The sequence below is a fragment of the Stegostoma tigrinum genome, chromosome 39, assembly GCF_030684315.1.
Source record: "Stegostoma tigrinum isolate sSteTig4 chromosome 39, sSteTig4.hap1, whole genome shotgun sequence".
Lineage (NCBI taxonomy): Eukaryota > Metazoa > Chordata > Chondrichthyes > Orectolobiformes > Stegostomatidae > Stegostoma > Stegostoma tigrinum.
The window spans coordinates 14,937,807-14,956,709 of NC_081392.1; the positions used below are offsets into that span (position 1 = coordinate 14,937,807).

Genomic DNA, 18,903 nt, shown 5'->3' on the forward strand with positions numbered 1-18,903 from the left:
TCCCATCAATTGCCCTTTGTAACTTTTAAGATTATTCAAAACTCTGGCCGTGTCTTTAACTTGTCACCTCAGTACACATTGATCGACATTGGCTCCCTGTTGAGCATCGTTTTGATTTTAAAATTCTCATCTTTCATTTCAGATCTCTCTATGGCCTCACCCAATCTCTATATTCTCCTCCAGCGCTACCACCTTTGGCAACCTCTGTCCCCTATTTCTGGTCTCTTTGTGTGTCCGTGATTTCGATTGCACCACTATTGGTGGCTGTAGTTTCAGGTGTCTTGGTCCAACACTCTGAAACTTTTTGTCATTCTATTTCACTTTGCTTCTTCAGTTCACTTACCTAAACGTTCCTCTTTTGGTTACCTGACTTAACTCCTGTGACTTAATGTGATATTTTGTCCTATAACGTGCCTTGGAATGTTTCATTATGTTAAGGTGCCATCTCAACACAAGCTGCTATTGTTGGTGAAACTGTGCTCCGTGAGAGAGTACCTTTTGTGAAATGAGGGTGGAAAAGAGAACAGTTTTAAAATAAAACCTGCGATACTGATGCTGACATGGTGCCTCTTCCCCCCCCCCCCAACCCTTTCACTTACCTACCTCCTCTACCCACCCTCCTTTGCAGGCAAGTGAACACGACATCCTGAAGGCTGTGATTAAGTGGGCAGAAAACCAGCTGGCAAGGCGTCTGTCAGATGAAGGTAAGTTATTTGCAGGTGTCTGAGTACAGTGGAGACTTGCTAAGCTGCAGCCCTGGAGTATGTGCTGTTTCAGGTGATCGAGGCCACTTGTTTTCTGTTGTACATGCTGAAAGTCCCAGTTGTTACCTTTAGTTTTGAGCTGGTGTCTGTGCTTAGTCACTGCTGGTGTTTACTCTTAAATAAGAGCATTCCTGTATAGTTTGGCTGTAAAAATGAAATTGGGATTTAAATCCTCCTACCATGCGCATGCACACAAGCCCTCTTTCCTCTCTTCTCTCCCCCCAAACCCCCTCCCAATCCGAACATGCACACACACCTCCAGTTGTCAAGCATGCTTGTAGTCTGGTAAGATGCTGTCACTTCCCAGCTCCGTTCTTCTGTTTGCTTTCAGTTTAAGGAAGCAAATCAAGGTATTCCTTTTTATTTTGCTCTTTTGTGATGGTTCTGTTAACTCAGGTGGCACGAATATTGGACAGAATTACACCAGAAGTTTTCTGATGAAGGGTCTAGGCCCCGAAACATCAGCTTTTGTGCTCCTAAGATGCTGCTTGGCCTGCTATGTTCATCCAGCTCCACACTTTTTGTTATCTTCAATCCCTACGCTAGCTGTGTTAACTCATGGAGCGAGGCCTGTCCGCTTTCCTTTCCTGATGCTTAATGTGGATTTATACCCCTGAAGCTACCCGTAAGTTCCTCTTCAAGCCACACCCCATCCTGACCTGGAAATATACCAGCTGTTGCTTCGCTGCTGCCGGGTCAAATCCTGAAATTCCCTCCTTTTAACAGCACATCAGCTGTGTCTGCGCTGTATAAGATGCCAGCTGTTCAAGAAGGTGGCTCATTTTTGCCCCCTCACGGGCAGTTAGGAATGGATAATAAATGCTGGCCTAGCCAGTGATGCCCACATCCCATGAAAGAATTCTTTAACTATCCAGTTACATAAGTCCTTCTCTAACAGAGGATATATGTGTCGCTGTGGGCTGTGGCTAATTGTCTACTTTGTTATTTCTGCTCCATTACTATTTTAGTCTGCATTCCTACCCCTCCCTCTTACTGCCACCCCATCCTCAAAGCTTTCAGTCACCAGTCTTAATATCTCCTGTTGTGAACCAGTGACAAACCTTTGCCTGATAACATTCACGTGAAGTGATGCGTGATCTTTGCCTACACTGAAGGTGTGATATAAACAAGAGATCTTATTGTGATAACCTTATGCATGAATACCCACTTGATGTTTATTGTCTAGTTCGCACACCTGAAGTGTAGCCACATTAGTGGTTAGGTAACACTGGTCAGGCTATACAACTGCAGCTCAGCCTGATACCATGTCTAGAAGAGAAGGGAGGTTTCTTGCTTTACACAGCATTTTATTTTTGTTTTCCTAACAATTGCTGTTCTAAATTCGCATTCTTTTAGGGAGGGGGAATAAATTAACTTGTGTCTGTGATTTTTTTAAAACTATGTTGAATGAGGGCTGATGCAAAGTTTGATTTTTGTTTTTAATGCACTGAAGGATTGTTTGAAGTAATGTAATAATTAGTGGGTGTGGATGGCTCCTTTTAAAAACAAGTAATAGTTGAATTTGGATGATTGCGTGTGTCGACTAGTTTGGAGCCAGACTCAATTTAAGTTGGCACTTCTCTTGCTGTGATCATAATTGCTTTTATTTGTAGGGTTCTGACACCTGAATTAACACATTGCAGCACACACTGAGTGTGCTTATATACGTTGATTTCTTTTCGTTATTGTTACTTATCACACCTTTATGTCATAGTGACAAAAATCTCTTGCCACAATAGCTTGTGAAACCTCCCTTTTAATTTTATTGCCTGTTCAGGATTTGAAATGTGCAATTACTCATCAATGGCTTAATTTGCACAGAACCTAGAACGAGTGCATCTCCACATCAGCACTTCGGTAAACACCGTGGTTAGGAGCATTTGTTTATGATAATAGAAAATGCCAAACTTCGTGCCTGTTGCATTAAGTTCTAGTTTCTTATTTACTTAGAATACACAACACAGAACTTTAAACAGTCCAGCCAGTTCATGCTCCCCTCCAGTCTCTTGTACTTCTGTATCTAGCTGTTAACATTTTCTATTGTACTTAACTGGACTTCCCTTCAGTGCGTTTGTACGATTTGTCTCAACACATTCAATATTCTCAGCGCTTTGTACTGATGTTCTGAAGCTTTCATTCCATTATACTACCCTGCCGCCTCAACATGAAAGCTGAAGACCTGTGTTGTTTATCATCATTAACCCAGAAATAAATGTTCCACCCACTGACTAATTAAGCAGAATATTTTATTCAATGTTTATGCAAACAAGTAAACTTTAAACTTGGTAAGCAAGCCTGTCTGTGTGTGTTCACGTGCGCGATAGAGAGAGAAAGTTCAGATTCTAACATCTAAAAAGTGAATTAAGAGTAGATTTTGGGCAGTTGTCTTGCAGAAAGTGATCAACATTTTAGGATTGTCTCATTTCACAGGCAAAGTAGCAAATTTGAAATGTTCTGGGCCACTTTAAAATCCAGTTGAGTGCAACTTCCCATAGCCTTAATTGTTATAGTGTAGCAAGAGTCCATTCAGCCCATACTGAATTGCTCATTCAAAGAGCTGGCAAACACAGGGCTACGTTCCCACCATCTCCCCATAACCCTGCACATTCTTCCTTTTCAGGTGATAATCCCTTTTGAGTGCTGCAGTTGAACCTGCCTTCATCACACACTCAGGTGACCCTGACCACTTACTGCATAACCTTGTGTGTCTCATTTTCTTTGCCAGCTACTTTAAATTTGTTCTCTTTTTGTTGATCCTTTTGAAAGTGGGAACAGTTTCTTCCTGTTGCCTTGGTTCCAGACTCTGATGTAGAACTCCTCGGAACTTGAGAAACATTTATGATATTCCTAAACAGCTGCCTTCAGATACAATTAGTAACTTTCTTCCTTCATAATTCTATTCTGATTTATTTTGTGCTAAGGCAGTAGAAAGTCACATACATGGTGGGTGTATGTGGAGAAGAGAGAAGGGGGAGTAGTCAGGTACAGCATTAATCTGTTGTGCAGCCAATTGGCTACATGGAAATAACCTCCCAGAATATATCAAACAGTTATTATTGAGTGGAGGACTTTGAACAGAAACTGATGCCCTGGGCTTGCCCCTTGAGCTTTACACGGGCAAACAATAATGGTATTTAACGTGTGTCAGCTGAGTGATCATTGTAACAGAATGAGAGAATGTAGTAAATTTGAGAAACGTACTAGTGGTGGATCATGACCTCTTGTCCGTCTGTTCAGTAGTTGCTACACTGCATTCAACCTGTGTATACAGTGCTGTTAAGGTATCAATGAGTGCGGGTGCCAATTTAAAATTTATTCTTCAAATGTCCATTAGCCTCCCCATTTGTGGAGTTTAATTAGCTATTTGCACCTATTCTGAGCATGTCAATGTTGCTAGGAAGGCCAGCATTTGTTCCCAAGCTTAACTGCCATTTTAACTTTTAGCAGCAGTTAAAACTCCGTTCTATTGCTGTGGGTCTGGAGTTGCATGTCGTCCAAACCAGTTAATTGTAGGAGGTTCCTTCTCTCGATGTAAACAAACCAGGTGGATTTCAGTTTAATGACAGTCAACACTAGATGTCATGATTCACTGAGACTAGCTTTATACTCAATTTTTAACTAATTGAGTTTAAATTGGTGGGATTTGAAACTGCATCCCCCAGGCATTACTGCAACTTCACCAGTTTTCCCCGGGCTATTTTCCTTTTTATTTAAACACAAAGAACAGCTTGAAGTCTCCTGGCGTAAAAGTAAATTTATATTCTAATAAACCATCTTCAAATGGCGCTTAGCCCCCAGTTGATGGGAGTATAGTGGGATCCATGCTCAGAATTCAGCTATATTTGGAAAATCAAACCACTCACTGAATTTGTTCGGTTTAATTCTCTAGTTTGCTTAATTTCTGTCCTATCTTTCTGCTCCCTCCCAGCATATCTTCAAAACCTAGACATTCGGACAGTGTCTATTGAGTTTCTTCCATTTCAGTGATGGGATGTGGATTTATGTGACTTGAGTCTCCCTCAATAAACTTGATTATAAATAATTGCCAAGTTATAGCTTAGATACGCCCAAAGGAAGAGAAATGAGTTAACCTATACTGTTTGCTTACTTTGTAAAGCAACCTCAGCAGAAACCTGAGCTCGTAGCCTTGGTTGCCTTTTGATTTTGAGCAAGGCACTTGGTGCTGACAGACTTGTAGTAAAGAAATGTTGAAATCAAATTTTATAACTAAAGTTTTGCTATTCCTTTTCCATTATGTAGAGCCCAATTTACTGAACGGGACAGCGCACAGTGTCAACAAACGCGGAGTGAAGAAGCGAGACTTGGACTCGGCCCAACTCCGTGAAATAGTTTCCGATCTGGTGCCCCACATACGCATTGCTCACATCCTTCCAGCAAAGAGCGAAGTCTTGGCTGATGCTGTAAGTGGCTTTGTAGGAATTCCAAGAATAGAGATTTGCAGCACAGAACATGGTCTTCAGTCCATTGTGGGGGAGGTGGTGGTGTTGTGTTGGTATCACGAAATCAGTAATCTAGGCCCTTTGACTAATGTTCTAGGGACACTGGTTGAAATTCTGTGTGGCAGCTGGTGAAATTTGAATTCAATTAGAAATTGAGTATTGTACTAAAAACCCATCTTATTCACTAATATCCTTTTTGGGAAGGAAGTCTGCTACCCTTGTCTGGTCTAGCCTACTTGAGACTCCAGACCCACAACAGTGTGGTTGACTCTTAACTGTTCTCCAGGGATGGGCAATAAATTTTGGCTGAGCCAGCAATGCTCAAATCCAGTGAAAAGTCCATGCTGGCTGTTTGCTACAATATTCCAAACTAATACCATACTTCTCTCTTCGTAAAGCCCCCATACCTTGATTGTCTAATTTGCTATTGCCAAGATCTTACTCAGTGCAAACTGATAACAGAATTTGCATGTGTAACAATGAAGTCCACATTTGAACACTGACTCCTTAGATGTAAGGCAATCTGAAAAGTTCCAAAGACAAACTTTGTAAATAAAAGCTCTTTCCCTTGGCTGACACAGGTCTGGATGTGGCTGCTCTTGTTTTGAGTGAATGAGCTGAAAATAAATCTTTTGAGAATTACTCTTGAGGCCAGATCCTAAGAAGTGAAAGAAATCTTGTTTTAGACACCCTGATCTGCATTTGTTTGCTGTTGCAGATTTTCTCGCCTTTTGCAGCGGTTCATTTCCCCTACCTGGATAATTGCCGATTTCCACAAAGCTTACAGGATTTCTTGAATTCCTGACTTGCCTGTGCCCACCACTCAAAACCCAGTTCTAAGTTTGGATTTTGCTACAGTCAGACTTGGAATGATACAGCCACAAAGGGGTCTTTTGACCAGTTGTCTCAGTGTCAGCTGTTTGGTCGAGCTGATCAGCAAGTTCTACTAGCCCACGTTTTTCCTTAATAGTGTTTACCCTATTACCCTTTAGTATGAGTTTGTATCTTGGCACGTGACAATAATAAGTCAATGAAAAGTATTATTTCACTGCAGATCGTACTATACAAGTGCAGCAGGGTAGTAGAACAGAGTTACAGTTGCAGAGAAATTAGCATTAACATTTGAGAGGTCCGCTCAAAAGTCTGATAAGTGGGGAAGAAGTTGTTCTTGAATCGTGTGTGTGTGCGTGCGCGCATTCAAACTTTTATATCTTCCGTCTGGTGATAGAGAGTATAACCGGGGAGGGAGGGGTCTTTGCTGGTTGCTTTCCAGACAGAGCAGGAAGTATAGATGGAGTCAGTGGATGGAAGATTGGTTTATGGTGATATCCAGGCTGTGTTGGCAAAAGTGAATTTAGAAAGCTACCTGTGGATCTGATTTCAGTTCTCTTTTCAGGCAGCACATTTCTGATTATAACAATGGTGTGCAATTTTTAATCAGATGGCCAAAGATAGCCTAGATGAGTTAAGTGTTTTCTAAATGGTGACTCCCAACAGCGTGATCTGGAGCGAAGCAGGAAGCAAGCTGTGCTAGATTGGTATGACACAATGTGAGATGATTAATTAACTAATAATAGCAGCAATCATAATATGATTGAATTTTGCATTCAGTTTTGGAGAAGAAAGGGTGGGTTCAAGAGTAGCGTTTTACTCAGGGCAGTTATGAGGCCATTGAAGCAGAGCTAGAAGAAGGAGCTGGATCATCTCTTTCTAAAATTTCTGTCCTTGGCCTGATGCAGTGTACTAACAAAGCCCAGCACAATCCGAAGGAAGATTACCTCACTTTTCAGTTTGGCACTTTATAGCTTCAGAACTTAACATAGAGTTCAACAACTTCAGAATATAAACACTAATCTCCATTTTGATTGCCCCGCATTCCCGCAGATTTTTGTTTGCTTTCCTCAAAGCTGACCCAGTTTCACCTATTAGCACTTAATTTGAATTTATAACCCTTGTCTACCGTTCCCCCTGTCTGTTTTTCCCCCACTCGCCCATCTGCCTGACACTCTGTCCCTTTCCTATCCCCTTCTGCCTGACTGACCCTCCTTTCCTTCCCCATCTGTCTGTCCGTCTGTCCCTCCATTTCTTGTGTTCGAATTTAATATACTCCAAAAGAACAGTGGCACTGCTGCCTCGCAGCACCAGGGACCCGGGTTCAATTCCACCTTCGGGCAACTCTCTGTCTGGAGTTTGCACGTTCTCCCTGTGGCTGTGTATGTTTCCTTTAGGTGCTCCAGTTTCCTCCCACAGCCCAAAGATGTGCAGATTAGGGTGGATGCATAATGCTAAATTGCCTAAAGTGTCTAAGGAGATGAGTAGATTGGGTGGACTAGCCATGGAAATGCAGGTCTCCAGGGATAAGGTAGTAGGGTGTGGTCTGGGTGGGATGCTCTTTAGAGAATCAGTAAGGACTTGATGGGTCGAATGGCCTGCTTCCACACTGTAGAGATTATGATTCTATATGAATGGTGGTTCTACTAGGTCAATTATTAATAGAACTGTGACAGATTTGTGTTAACCAGTGGTATTAAGGGATATATGCGAGGAAAAAGATATGGTCACAGTTCGGCTATTAGATATTTATGGGCAGATCAAATTGGGGCAATTAAATTACTTCCTCTTATTCCTTTGCCTGTGGAGTCCCACTGTGTGCTCCTGTCTGCAAAACAACATTTTCCACTGCTAATTTCTGTTCGATCTTCTTTGGCAAAATCCCTTATCTGTGCTCTTGCTGTCCCTTTTAATCCAGTGGGCTAGAATTTGGCCGCATGCATTGAACGAACGTTTTCACATTTAGTGAATTCTTCACTATTAACTTTGAAAATGAGGCATGATCTTGTGTTGAATATTTTGCATTCTGTGACTGGAAAAGGGAGCCAGCTTTTGTGGAAATGTGTTAATATATTCTCTTCAACTGTATTAAGCCATGACAGGACGAGTCATGGCTGCCCTGTTATGTTAATTATTGTTGCTTTGATCCCTGATCCACAGACCGCATATTTGGCTAACTGCCAAGTATCTGAGTAGCAGGAAACATTGGCCAGGATATTTATCTGAAATGTTCAAATTCATTCCAAGTTAGCTGATTCTAGCCAATGCTGAGGCAGTGAGGAAGGGCCCTATGTTTGGGGGATGTGGGTGCCTCGGCAGTAGTGATTTGCATTCGGTCTCAGCATTTCTGGTTTAGGAAGGGGACAGGTACTGTCTGACTATCTTTCTGATGTTCTGTGATACAAATGGAAAGTGTGTGTGCATGGTGGATATCCACTGAGGATAAGGTCAGGCACAGCAGTGATATTTATCAACTTTGAAGAACTTGCCAATTCATTATTGTCTAAGCTGCTGTTTGAAGACCTATTTGGCTTGGGTTGAGGAGAGTCTGTGGGACCAAATTGCACCATGATTTAGTGCCTTCAGGAAGACAGGAGAAAGGAAAATTAACAACACAAATGATGAGCTCTCAATATTTTCTTTCTGACCTAAATTTGCTCAGTCTAGCAATGTGTGGATTTCAAATTCCTGCCCTTGTTAAATTCCATTCACAGTGTAATTCCCCATGGTTCTCTGAGCTCCAGAGGGTGAAATTCCCTCCCTAAATGTTCAACCCCCCCCCCCCCCACTTTGTCCTCCCTCGACTGAACCCCCCTCTCCCACCCCTGACCATATTATTACCACCACCACTTCACAAGCTGTTAAATCAGAGTTGCGCCAATCAGACTGACTTTGTGCTTCATTACGGTATCGAATCAAAATGAGGGATGGCTTCATAATACAGCAGACATTTTTCCTCCACCTGCACCTATGGGACCAAGATTGTACCAGTTAATCAACTATTCTGGTTGATCTGCATAGTCAGTGTAAAAACACACACAAAGTATTAGAAACATAATGCAGGGGCATACCTATACTGTTATATTTAATCCACTTTGCCTTAAGTAAAACTTACCTGCAGGGACCCTTCTTACTACTCGGACATTGCAGAGATCATGACGATACAGTAAACTTCCGGTATTTCAGGTTTATAATTTTTGCCAGTTTATCGAGTGCAGTGGATCATAAGGTGCCAGTTAAGACTAAGTTTGCTGTATTTGCTTTGTCCTAAAAAGAAAATAGACCTGTTGACCGTCAATTTTTGAAACTGAAATCTGAAAATGCCAAACTATTGCAAAGTATTACAATAATATTACTTTGCCTCTCTTTGAAGTGACTTCTTGCTGGGGTACTACCTACTGTTTCATACCTTGCCTGGAGAACCTCTCTGTAGATGTAGGCCTGTATAACAGATATTGTTTTATATTTTTATGGTATGGGAATGCCACACAAAGTCCAAAACTTTCCTTGCTCTATATTCACGTAAATACATTTCTTATCAATGGATGGGGACAGAATCTTCCATTCTAATATGTTTTTAAAAAATTCTTTGTACTGTGAACAGGGAGTCAAATACCAGAGGACCAGATTTATAGAAATTTACAGCTTGGAAGGCAGCTATTCAACTCATTCTGTCTGTGCTGGCTGACAAACCTCCAGCCGAACGTAGGTCATAGGCTAAAATACAGAATGTCCTATTTTTAAATAAAAGCTATTCCAAAAACTTGGCTGTACATCAACTTCTGTTGAGCTAATCGGACATTTGCATAAGATGAAGTGATATCCCTATGCAATCTGCTGTGAATGCATAGTTACTGTGTATCTCAATGCTTCATAAATGTTTTCCTGACCTGACCATACTTTAATATTCAGACTTCTGTTTGACCCCTGAGTGGACATTTTGGGTGGAGTATCTGGCACAAAGGAGTGATTGGAAAGTTGTTGAGTCGTTAAGTTTTTTTTGGTGAGTTAAATATAGAACGATAGAACTTTATAGAACAAATATTAAAGACCTGGACATAGCACAAACTTCTGTAGGAAGGCTCTTGTTAAACTTAAAAGGGTGCAGCAAGGATTTACAAGGATATTGTTGAGACTGGAGGGTTTGAGTTGCAAGGAGAGGCTGAATAGGCTGGGGCTTTTTTCCCTGGAGCGTCAGAGGCTGAGGTGTGACCTTATAGAGGCTTATAAAATTGAAGGGCATGGATTGAGTCAGTAGCCAAGGTCGTTTTCCCAGGGTGGGGAAGTCTAAAACTAGAGGGCATATGTTTAAGGTGAGGGGGAAAAAGGTTTAAAAAGGACTTGAGGGGCAACTTTACATGCAGAGTTTGGTGAATGTATGGAATGAACTGCCAGAGGAAGTGGTGGAGTTGGGTATGATCGCAACATTTAAAAGACATCTGGACGGGTATATGAGATAACAAGGTGTAGAGCTGGATGAACACAGCAGGCCAAACAGCATCAGAGGAGCAGGATGGGTACATGAATGGGAAAGATTTAGGGGGATATGCACTAAAAGCTGGCAAATGGCACCAGGTCAGATTGGTATGTGTGGTTGGCTCAGACAAGTTGGACTGAAGGGTCTGTTTCTGTGCTGTGACCAGATTATCTACTAGAATGATGCAAAGAATGAGAAATTTTAGATGTAAGGAAAGCTTAGAGAAATTAGGCTTATTCTCCTTGGAGCAGAGAAGATTGAGAGTTAACCTTAACGAGGTGTTCAAAATTAAGGAATAGTTTCAACATGATAAAGGATATTCTGTTTGTTAGTAACTTGGGGTCACAATTCCAAGATTGTCAGAAAGAGAGCTAAGAGTGAGGTGGGGAGAAACTTCTTTACTCAGAATTTAAACTCTGATTCTAATAGCCTTCAATCTGTCCACTGCTCACATATTACCCCAGTTAACTTTGGTGTCCCAACCCATCATCTGACTCAAGGACTCTTATTTTAATTAATCCCCTGCCAAGATAGGGAACTAGATTTTGTCTTCTGAATGCTGGGTGCCATGTTTCCAATATCAAATCACTTGACTCCCAAGAGAGAACAACTTAGGATGCTCTGTGATGGATTGTTCTTGATCCTGCCTCTGGAAGTAATAGATCATTTGGGACCAATGAACCCATCAAGTAAAGAGGAGCAATTGCCTGATTTTTAATCCTTTTACAATAAATAGAAAACTGGTCCCTCCCTGTTCAGCATTCTTGTACTCACTGCCCCAGCAGTGCAACATTCCTGGGCTGAGTGTGGGGAAAATCTGAGGCACTTATGGGACTGAGTAAAGAGAAAATGTGTGCCAGCCTGCATGCCTAAATGTATTATGAAATTAGAGCATCATTCCTATGGGACTGGAATAAATCTGTTTAAAGACATCAATTCTGCTTTAAAGTGGTAAAATTGCTTTTTGAAGCGCAGTGAACTATTTATACAAACAAGTCTGATTCTAGCTGTGAGATGAGCACTGCCGCTGTCACCCCCAGGATTAGGTGTTACTGTGTGTTCTTCAGAGCATAATATTGCTGCGCGTTGATTTCTTTAGCAATTTTGCTGTGAACTAAACACTGGCCGTACTGATAGTTCAAATTGTGTTTGTTGATTTGTATTTCTTAATGTTCATTGGACAATGTGGTAAAGCAGTACTATTTAGCACTTGTACTGTGTATGTTAGGGAGATGCTTTGGGTGTTATGCTAAGTTAAAGGTTCGATGTGAATGCAAATTGTTTTAGTCTGTATTCTCCCTGGAGAAATAGCATTCTTAAGGTAATTTAAGTTGGGGCATAAAATCTGTACTTGTCTAGTGCCATTCTTGACTTCCAGATGTTCCAATGGGCTTTACAGCGAAAGAAGCGTTTCTAGAATGTAATCACTGTTTAATATGTAGAACAATGAACATGGAACAGTACAGCACAGTGCCGGCCCTTTGGCCCACGATGTTGTGCCAACCTATTATCTTGCTCACTTATCAGAACTAACCTGCATGCCCTTCATTTACTATCATCCATGTCCTTACCCAAGAGTTGCTTAAAAGTCCCTAATGCATCTGATTCTACTATCACTGCTGGCAGTGCCTTCCATGCTCCCACCACTCTGTGTAAAGAACCTACGTCTGAAATCTCCCCTACACCTTCCTCCAATCACCTTAAAATTATGCACCCTGATAGTCATCTGCCCTGGGAAAAGTCTCTGGCTATCCACTCTATCCATGCCTCTTATCATTTTGTACACCTCTATCAAGTCACCTCTCCTCCTTCTTTTCTCCAATGAGAAAACCCCTAGCTTCCTCAACCTTTCCTCATAAGACCTGCCCTCCAGCCCAGGCAGCATCCTGGTACATCTCCTCTGCATTGTCTTTCAAGCTTCCACATCCTTCCTCTGAATGAGGGACCAGGACTGAACACCATCGTCCAATGTGGTCGAACCAGGATTTTATACATCTACAGCATAGCCTCACGGCCCTTAAACTCAATTCTCCTGCCAATGAAAGCCAACACATCATATGCCTCCTTAACGACCCTATCAACTTGGGTGGCAACTTTAAGGGATCAATGGTCATGGACCCCAAGATTCCTCTGTTCCTCCACACCGCATTTGAAGAAGTGGAGAGTGAGGATGTTGAAGAGCTGCTTGAGCCTCCTTGTGAAGACCACTATGCAGCTGATCTACAACAACTTGTCGCTGAGGGGGAAGTGGAAGCTGGAGATGAAGATGATGAAGTCTAAGATGCAGCGCTATGAGAGCTTTCCATTTCTGTTTTGTCTTCTATCCTGAGGGAAATTGAGAAGCAGTTGCAGGTCTTGGAGGGCAATATGATTGCAATGCAGAAAGCAGCAGGGTAACAGTTTGTGGAATAAGATCTTATTTGGCACCCTATGAGCAGCTTCTTTATGAAAGGAGAAAAAGGGCAAAGTTGCAAAAACTGGATGTCTATTTTTAAGCCAACCCCCATGAAACAGTCAGAAGATAATGAACCACAGCCATCCACTTCTGGATTAACTATTTTTCACCCCAACCCTGCAACCACAACTGTACCTGAAGATGATGATGATGGCGATGACGACTCTGCGCCCCTGCATTAACAGCAGAGCAACCTCAAAACCTCACTCATAGCAAATAGCAGAGGATGGTTTCAGTCCATCGACCTCTGGGTTATGGGCCCAGTACGCTGCCACTGCGCCACTCTTATCAACCTCAAAACCACCCCCCCGCGCCCCAAGTCATCTTGACATTTTTTTTTCAAAAAATGTGTTAAATTTACTTTTTATTAGATATGAATTAAACATTTGTTCAAACTGTGTTATCCTTTTTGTGTTAGGCTTTTGAGTGATATTTTTCGGTGGTCTGTCTCTAACCCTGCTTTTCCCAAAGGCTCTGTTGTTTTAATAACGTAATTTTCTATAACATGGTGTTGCGCAAGAACGCAACTATTGCATTATAGCAGAACCAACTGTAGGTAAGTCTTTCTGCAACTGTACAGGCATTGGTGTGACCACATCTCAAGTACTGCATGTAGTTTTGATCATTACTCAAGGAGAGATGTACTTGCATTGGAATTAGTCCAGAGACGATATACTGCACTGATTCCTGGGGTGAGGCATTTGTTTTTTGAAAAAGGCTGTGCAGGTTGGAGCTGTACTTAAAGTTTTGAAGAATGGGCGAGATGATCTTAAAGAAAATGTTTTCTTGGGATTGACAGGCTAGTTGCTGAAAGGATGTTTTCCCCCTCACTGGAGGAATCTAAAACCAAAGGGCATGGTTTAATGGGTCTCCTATTTAAGACAGACGAGAGGCAGGATTTTTATACTCCTGAGGGTCATTAGTGTCTGGAATTCTCTTCCTTCAAGGAGCAGTGGACTCTGGATCATTGAATTCATTCATGTCTAGATTAGACAGGCTTTTGACTCAGGAGGGTCAAAGACTGTGGAGGAACAGGTAGTTACGGCTGGAATCAGGTCAGCTGTAATTTTTATTGGATAGTGAAACAAGCTGAAGGGGCCAAATAGTCTACTCCTGCTTATTTCTTTACGGTGTTATGGAATACCTCTTGTTTTTCCTAATTTTCATCACTGTAGGCCTAGTCTACTCGTCCTGTCCTCATATGACAATCCCATCATTTCAGAGATCACCGTGTTTGCACTCCCCTAATGTGTGCATATCCTTACCTTGAATGAGACAGCCACAACTCTGCTTAGTACTCGTGGTCTGATGTCAGAGAGACTTAGTAGTACATTCTTTAGAAGGATAACTTCAGTGTTGCATTCCAGTCTCATTGGATAAGGACTGATTTAATGATACCTGGACTGCAGGGGTTAAGTTATGAGGAGCGATTATACAAATTAGATCATTTTTTTCCAAATTTAGAAGGTTAAGGTGTCATCTGGCCAAAGTTTTCAAGATTTTTACAGGATAGATAAGGATTGACTGACTAATTATTTGAAATACTAGAACTAGGGAGCATAACCTGAGAGTTAGGGCCAGATTCATCAAAAGAGCTATGTTAAGAAGCACTTCTGCACACGCACACGCACAGACGCCACCCAAGGACAGCGATGGATGCCGGACCATCTGTTAGGTTTTAAATCTGAGATAGATCCAATGTAGTTAACTAAAAGTATTAAGGGATATGGGTTAAAAGTATGCAGTTAGGCCGCAGATCAGTCATGATCATATTTGAATGAAGGAGATGACCCGAGGTGCTGAATAGCCTACCCCTGTTCTTATGTTCCCAGCATTTACCCTAACTGCTTGTCTGATGTCCTTTCAAATGTTATGGTTCATGTACAAGGACACCTACAGAGATCGTATTACAACTGGGAGATTGCAGTTTCCGTCACAACTTTGCAAGCAATTTTTTAAGAACACGTTGACAGATCCAGAATGTCTATAGTCCAGAATTTTCTTAACAGCAGTGCTTTCTTAATTGACCACTGTGTGAATCCATGTTTACTTGTAACGTGTTTACTTTAGGTTAAACATTCACTGTAAATGCATAATGCTTCTGGCCTTATAAAGAATGCTCCCTTTCATTTAATATGAACAATGCCAAATGAGACTTACATGTTGTGTTCACCTGATGTACATTTCCTATCAAATTCTGTATCACATGCAGTACATAAAGGCAACAAGAGCAGAAATTTGGAAAGTCTTTTGAAAGTGTTCGGGAGTAGAAGCTACCTGAATACAAGTATCTTTGTCATCTTAACAGATGTAACCTCCAAACTGAAGGCTTTGCCTGCCACAAAGACAGCAACTAAACTGTTGGTGAACTTGGTGTTTTTGCAACTGCACAGTGACTCTCTGTTAGCAACAATGTGTTGTATGGGTGTAGCATGTTCAATTTTCTAAAGCAGCCTTATCTTATGTCCATTTAGAATTTCTTTTAAACCAGCCCCCATTGTAATCAAACCTCTAACTGGAGCCTGACGTCTATAGCCAGTTAAAATTGCACAGGCACTTACCTTTGAGTTTGACTACACAATGGCAACCCTATTGGTGTTCCTATCCCATCACAGCCTCGCTTTGTGGCATTCCCCCTCAGGTGCGCACAAGCACAAACCAGCAGAGTCTAAAGTGTAACTGATTTACTCTTTCTACTCAAGCTTCAGGCCTTGAAGTGTTATAGAACAGAGACCTAGGGGTTTGTGTACATAATTCTTTGACGCTTTCATCACATGTAGACAGGTCAGTGAAGGTGTTTAGCATGCTTGCCTTCATTGCTCAGACCTTTAGGTATACAATTTGGGAAATCATATTGAGGTTGTACAGGATATTGGTGAGGCCTCTTCTGGAGTACTGTGTACAGTTCTAGTCCAGTTACAGGAAGGATTTTATGAAGCTGGAGGAGGTCCAGAAAAGATTTATCAGGATATTGTCTGGAATGGAAGGTATGAGTTATAATGAGAGGTTGGATAGGCTGGGACGTTTTTCACTGGAGCGTAGGAGGTGGAGGGGTGACCTATGTAGAGGTTTATGAAATCACGAGTATAGAGAAGGTGAATGACCGGTGCCTTTTCCCTAGGGTTGGTATTTCGTGAGTGGCGGGCATATTGTTGAGGTGAGAGGAGAAAGACGTAAGGGGCAACTTTTTTGCACAAGTGGTTTGTATGTGGCATGGACATCCAGAGGAAGTATTGGATGCTGTTAGTGTTTAAAAGACATTTGGATTAGTATGTGAATAAGAAATGTTTGAAAGGATATGGGCCAAGGGTAGGTGAGTGGAAATAGTTTGGGATTGTGGTCAGCATGGACTGGTTAGACCAATGGGTCTGTTTCCGCGCTTGGACTCTGTGTTCTCCTTGTTTGATCAAGCTCTCTGATGAAGTTTTATGTAATACTCATAGTAGGAAGGCTCCACATTGCTTGAATTAGCTAGTCTCGATTATGGAGGTGTTACAGTGGCTTCAGTGCTGTTGGTTTAAGAGAGGATATTAACACCTTCTTCATTGTTCACAGACTCGTTTGGAATGGTGCCTGTACTGTGTCCCAGTTAATGTTTGGAGAACTCTAGTGGCTTTGCTTAGGTGCTTGATCATTTACGGAGTTTGGCTACTTTTCATTGAGCTGCACTGCTGCAAAAATTAGCTCTGTATATTGACAGCAAAGGCCCAACAGATATTAAATCAGCCATCATTTCTGCAGCCACGGCTACTCCGGCTCTTCTGTGGCATGAATGTTCGAATGCAATAATGGTCCAGGAGAGAATAGTGAGGGGTATTCCTGAACTCGGCTAAATCTCAGTGCTTAATTGTGCAAATTGTATAGTTTCCATTGTCAGCTGCTTTTTGTCACAACGTGGGGAGAATAAATCCCTTTTGTGTTTCAGATGAAGAGAGCGTTGATCAGCTCGCCCCCGTTGGATATGCTCCCTCCCCCAGAGGGCAGGAAATCCAGGGCATGGTTTTGCCTTAAGGCCTCGGGCATCGGTGCCAAGCCCCGATTGTTTACCCCATACATCGAGGAAGCCAAGGCAAGTAACTCTCCGATTTTGTGTTTTATTTTGAGATGGCACACACTACATTTTTGTTCCAGAAGTTGCAAATCTGTGCCCCGGAGTCAGCTGTTTGCCCCAGGCATGATTGTGGTAACTGTAGCAGAACATTAATGGGAAAACAGTTTCCGCTTTGCTGCGTTTTCTTTCGATGCCTCCAGCATGTGACATTAAATAAAAGCCTGCGCTTGTTCCAACTCACTGACCTGGTTGTCAGCTCTCATTAAATGCTACCTAATTAACAGATTGGTAATAGGGGCTTGTACATTGTGCTAGTCAGAATTTAACTCTGCACCAATTTGTAATGCTCGTTGGATGCTGAACCTAGTTTCCCAGTGGTCTGCTTGCATCTTTGGCTATTGTGATTGCTACGCTTTCATTCTGATCAGTCATGCTGGTGGTTTCAGTCTTTTAAAAAGAAAGGGAATTCAAGCTGTGGCAGCTTGCCAGAATGAGCATTCTCTGCTGATTGTGCCAGGCAAAACAAACCCTGGCTTATTCATGCTGTTTTTAATATTGGAGTTTTATTTCCTAGTAATTGGTTGCCAGGGTGGTGCGTTTCTCAGAGCAGCAGAGGTTATGAAGCGACCTAATAGAAATATTTACAATTAGGAGGGATTTTATATTAGAAGGTGCTTCTACTGGCTGGAGGGCAGTTGCTGCAAGGCACAGATCGATCTTGAAAGGATCAGAATCCAATGACGGATGCCAGAAGTTTTATTTTGAAGTGAGCCAGCATATGCTGCCTGAAAGAGATGTGGGAGCTGGTTCAATAGCATTGTTTGAAAGGCAATTTAATTTTGATTTTTTTTTTAAATGCTTATCAATATCTTTTGTGGGAGTTGGGGACAGGACCGTGGGATACATTAGTTAACCCTTTTAAAAGAGCTATTGTAGGCCAAATGACTGCCTGTGTTGTATGATTGTGTATGATTTGGCTGACTCCACACGGTGCGGCATTTGGGGTTACTGCCTTAGTACCCCTGAGCGTGGTAAGGGAAAGTTAATCTGAGTCTTTGACTCCTGTACAGCAGTCCCTTAATTGCTTGGAAAACTGCCTCTGTATGTGCTTGAAAGTGGAGTGCCTAGTAAGGGCATGTTCTATGCAGATAGTTTGAATGGAGTTGGACTTAGGACATTAGAGGTGAAGTTAATGAAACATGCCCTGTCCAGTCCTCTCAGAACTTTAGAAATGATGAGAAGCTGTTTCCCCTCACTGGAGAATGTTGAACTAGGGGATGTTCTCTCAGAATCGAGGGTGTGGAAACAGAAGATAGGTGCAGGAGTAGGGTATTCAGTCCTTCGTGCCTGCACCACTGTTCAACATAATCATGGCTGATCATGGAATTTCAGTATCTCACTTCCGCTTTTTCTCCATATCCCTTGATCCCTTTAGCTGCAAGGGCCAGCCATCCAGGACTGAGGACGAAATTTCTTCACCTAAAGTTTTATGAAACTTTGGCATTCTGAACCTACGAGAGTTATGGATACTGAGTGATTAAGCTTTCAGGGCTGAGTTCAATAGATTTTGGGACCTCAAGGGAATCTTGGGATATGAGTTCGGGTGGGACAGTGGAGTCAAGCTAGAGGATCGGCCACGATTGCATTGAATACCTGAACAGGCACGAAGCACTGTGGGCCCATACCTGTTCCTGTTTATGTTGGATTGAGTTTAGCTGTAGTATCCTTCCCTTTCTGTCTCTGTTCATAAATGACATAGCGGCGATATAACAAAGTGTAAAAAGTGGTGAGTTTAAAGCTATAATTCAGTCTTGGTTTGGACTCTGCTGTTATTTTCAGTCCCGGATTCCTACTGTGTTGAAATG

The 18,903-nt window shown here is 42.0% G+C and overlaps 1 protein-coding gene across 1 annotated transcript in view; it reads left to right on the forward strand.

Annotated features, from left to right (window-relative positions):
* LOC125447653 (BTB/POZ domain-containing protein 7-like) overlaps window positions 1-18,903 on the forward strand; it is a 65,387-nt gene that overhangs the window by 36,043 nt on the left and 10,441 nt on the right. The window contains exons 5-7 of the mRNA XM_059641034.1: window positions 629-704; window positions 5,025-5,185; window positions 16,913-17,056. Of these exons, the coding sequence (XP_059497017.1) occupies window positions 629-704; window positions 5,025-5,185; window positions 16,913-17,056 (381 nt within the window). The remainder of the gene's footprint in view (window positions 1-628; window positions 705-5,024; window positions 5,186-16,912; window positions 17,057-18,903) is intronic.